We start from the raw sequence: 2,900 nt of genomic DNA, 5'->3' as shown, positions 1-2,900 counted from the left end.
GAATTTTTCTTGGACTTGCCGAAAGAGGCCAGGAAGCATCTAGGCAAGTCAGTCCAGCTAAAATAAAATACAAAAAGAAACAGGGTCATATCCTGGGTCCAAAAAGGGCCCAGGGGCGGATCCCCTCCAATCTCGCTGTTCGTGACTCAAGTGGCCATCATGACAGTGCGGAGCGGGCTCGGGCGCACCGTCTGGTGGCCCGAGGCCAGCCGCTTCCACAAAACCAGTCGTCATGCTCCGACGCGCGACACTGGTGCTTGGCTATGGCTCGGGCCTGCTGGCGCCCAGGTTGCACTCCTTCCCGTCATCAGGCAGGGACGTTGGCACTTGGGTCGATCCCCCGCTAGGGGATTCGGTCGGTCAATCATCGTAGTAATCATCATCATCGTCGTCGAAATCGGCCAGCTGCTCAAAGTTGACCTTGTAGCGCAGGAGACCGCCGATGCCACCGAAGCCCTTGACGAACTGGTTGCCCTCGGTCGACCTGTCCGAGACGAACTCGAGCGTGGCGCCGAAATCCTTGTAGTGCTCGGCGACCCACTCGAGGAACGACTCCTGGCTCACAATGTCCATCTCCTGGCCGGTGGCCTTGTCCATGAACTGCGAGCGGTCGCCCGTCTCCTGCTGCTTGGTCGTGTGGATGACAATCTCGGCCCCCTCGCTGTCCTTGAGGACGTAGCGCGTGATCTCGAGGTTCTCAAAGACAATGAGCGTCTCGACGGCGCCGAGGTCCAGCGCCTTGAGCGTGTCCTCGATGCCGTAGCAGATGCGGCCCGTGTCCTGGCTGATCTCCTCAAAGTACTTGCCAATGAGCTTCTTCTCCTGGATGAACTTGACGTTGCCCAGCGTCTCGGAGGACAGCTCGATGGCCTGGTTGAAGCCGTTCTCGCCACCGTACGACACGTCGACGACCTTAATGACCTTGGCCTGCAGACGGCCGTCGAACAGATCGGACGCGTTGAGGTCGTTCTTGAAATCGGCGGAACCGGCGAGGATGAGACCGGCGACGTTGACCTTGTCGGCGGTGATGAAGTTTTGGACGGCCAACTCGGCGACCTTGCGGACGTAGTTGTGGCGCTTCTCGTCACGGAGACGGGCGAAACGCAGGGCCGACTGACCACCACGGCCGTGCTTCTTGGGCAGATCGACGGAGAACTTGTGGACAATCTCGCGCGTGTTGCCGCTGAGGGTGGCGAACAGGGCACCGTTACCGTCCATGATGATGAAGCCGAATTTCTGGTCGGATTCGAGGAGCTCGGACAGGGCCTCGGTGTGGAACTTGTTGTCGCAGAGGTACAGCGACGTGTTGATGGGCTTGAAGGGCTCAAAGTCAATGTTGACCTTGCGCTCCTTGCCCTCCTGGGTGAGGATTTCACCGCAGTAGACGACGAGGCCGTTGGGCGGCACCTTGTTGTAGAGCTTGAGACGCTGCTGGGTCGAGGTGATGGCGGAGAGGACAGACTGTCGATTCACTCGCGACTTGATGTTGGAGGCGGTACCCTGGAGTGCAGCGTCAGTGGCTGTGACCGAACAATCATGGGGGGGGGAGGGGTCGCAGAGCATCGGGGACACATACGTATTCTTCAGCCAACATCTTGGCAGCACGGGAGACTTGATCCTTGGGGGCTGCGATGTGAAGCCATGGTCAGCGATTTTATCGACCAAAGAGGGCGAATGACGTAGGAAGGGGGGACAGGGAGGTGGTGATGGAGGGATTCGTGACGTACGGATAATGAGGGAGATCATGCTCGTTCCGTTACCGCGAGCGGCCTCGAGGCTCTTGATGAGCTTCTTGACCTTCCATATCTCGATCTATGGGCGCAGGGCGACATGGTCAGTTTTTTGGTGAGAAGGCGGGGCAAAGAGGGGCGGGCGGGCAGCAAGCGAAAGGAACAGAGCGACATTACGTTCTTCTCGGCCTCAGTCGAGTTGGGATCCGACATGGTGGGCAACTAGAATGCGGAAAAAAAATGAAGGAAAATGCAGAACAGAAACGGCGAGCACCGGGCGACGCGCTGGAGTAATGGCTCGGATCTGGACGGGTCTTTGGCGCAGTTCCCTCTGCCTCTGCAAGTTGATGTTTGTGCGGGCCGTGCAGGACCAGATGGCGGACAGACAGTTTTTTCGACCTGCTTCGCGGCACGACGTCGAGTCACGTGCCTAGGAAGCAGCAGCACACTGTGGGTGCCTGCCACCGGCTGCCTGCCGCCCTGCCGCCCTGCCTAGGTACCTCCCTACCTAGACCTGGGGACCTACCTTCACCGGGCAGGTACAGGTACGTAAGGCGCCTTGGAGCTCATGTCTGTCACTTTGGGCGCCCACGGCCACCCGAGCGGGTACGGGTACGGCAATCCTAGCGCCTGGGAACACGTCTGCCCTCGTTGGGAACTCGTCCTCATCACAGCCCTCGACACCAACAATCGCAGCTCACGAGGCCCACGCAGGCGCTGTTGTACTATGTGAGATTTGCCATCTTTTCATGAATAGGACATGTATAGCTGCCTTTTACTTTTAGTTTTGTTAGTATTGTTATTATTATTGACATGCATTTTATAGCCATCGTTGAGGTTTGGAACCCTGGTCAGCTTCCTCTGCATGCTACGTACGGATTACACGCTGAGATACTATTCCGAACAACTGTTGACGCAGGAACACCAGACTGTCAATGGCCGGCCCCCCCATGAAATACAGTACTGCGCTCGATCAGTCAGCGACCGATCAGCACACCGATCAGTGCACCATCAGTGGGCATCCAAGGCAAGGTGAGAAAGCGGTACGTACCCAAGTTGAGCCACATGTGGCTGGGCCGAGGTAAGGCTCCGGCGCCGCGACTGAAGCACGCTCATAAGCACGGCTCAGAAGCGCGCTCAGAAGCATGCTCAACCATTCCTCTAGTACGA

General features: G+C 57.9%; 1 protein-coding gene across 1 annotated transcript; it reads right to left on the bottom strand.

The window, feature by feature from the left end:
- Positions 1-360: 360 nt before the first annotated feature.
- Positions 361-1,943, bottom strand: VDAG_05953 (eukaryotic peptide chain release factor subunit 1; the record flags this gene model as incomplete). Its single annotated transcript, XM_009655350.1, has 4 exons — positions 361-1,500; positions 1,577-1,626; positions 1,728-1,812; positions 1,908-1,943. 4 exons carry the CDS (start codon positions 1,941-1,943, stop codon positions 361-363), a joined length of 1,311 nt encoding a protein of 436 aa, XP_009653645.1.
- Positions 1,944-2,900: the final 957 nt, after the last annotated feature.

This window comes from Verticillium dahliae, genomic scaffold (genome assembly GCF_000150675.1).
Source record: "Verticillium dahliae VdLs.17 supercont1.11 genomic scaffold, whole genome shotgun sequence".
Classification (NCBI taxonomy): Eukaryota; Fungi; Ascomycota; class Sordariomycetes; order Glomerellales; family Plectosphaerellaceae; genus Verticillium; species Verticillium dahliae.
This window is presented reverse-complemented; position numbering and strand designations above follow the sequence as displayed.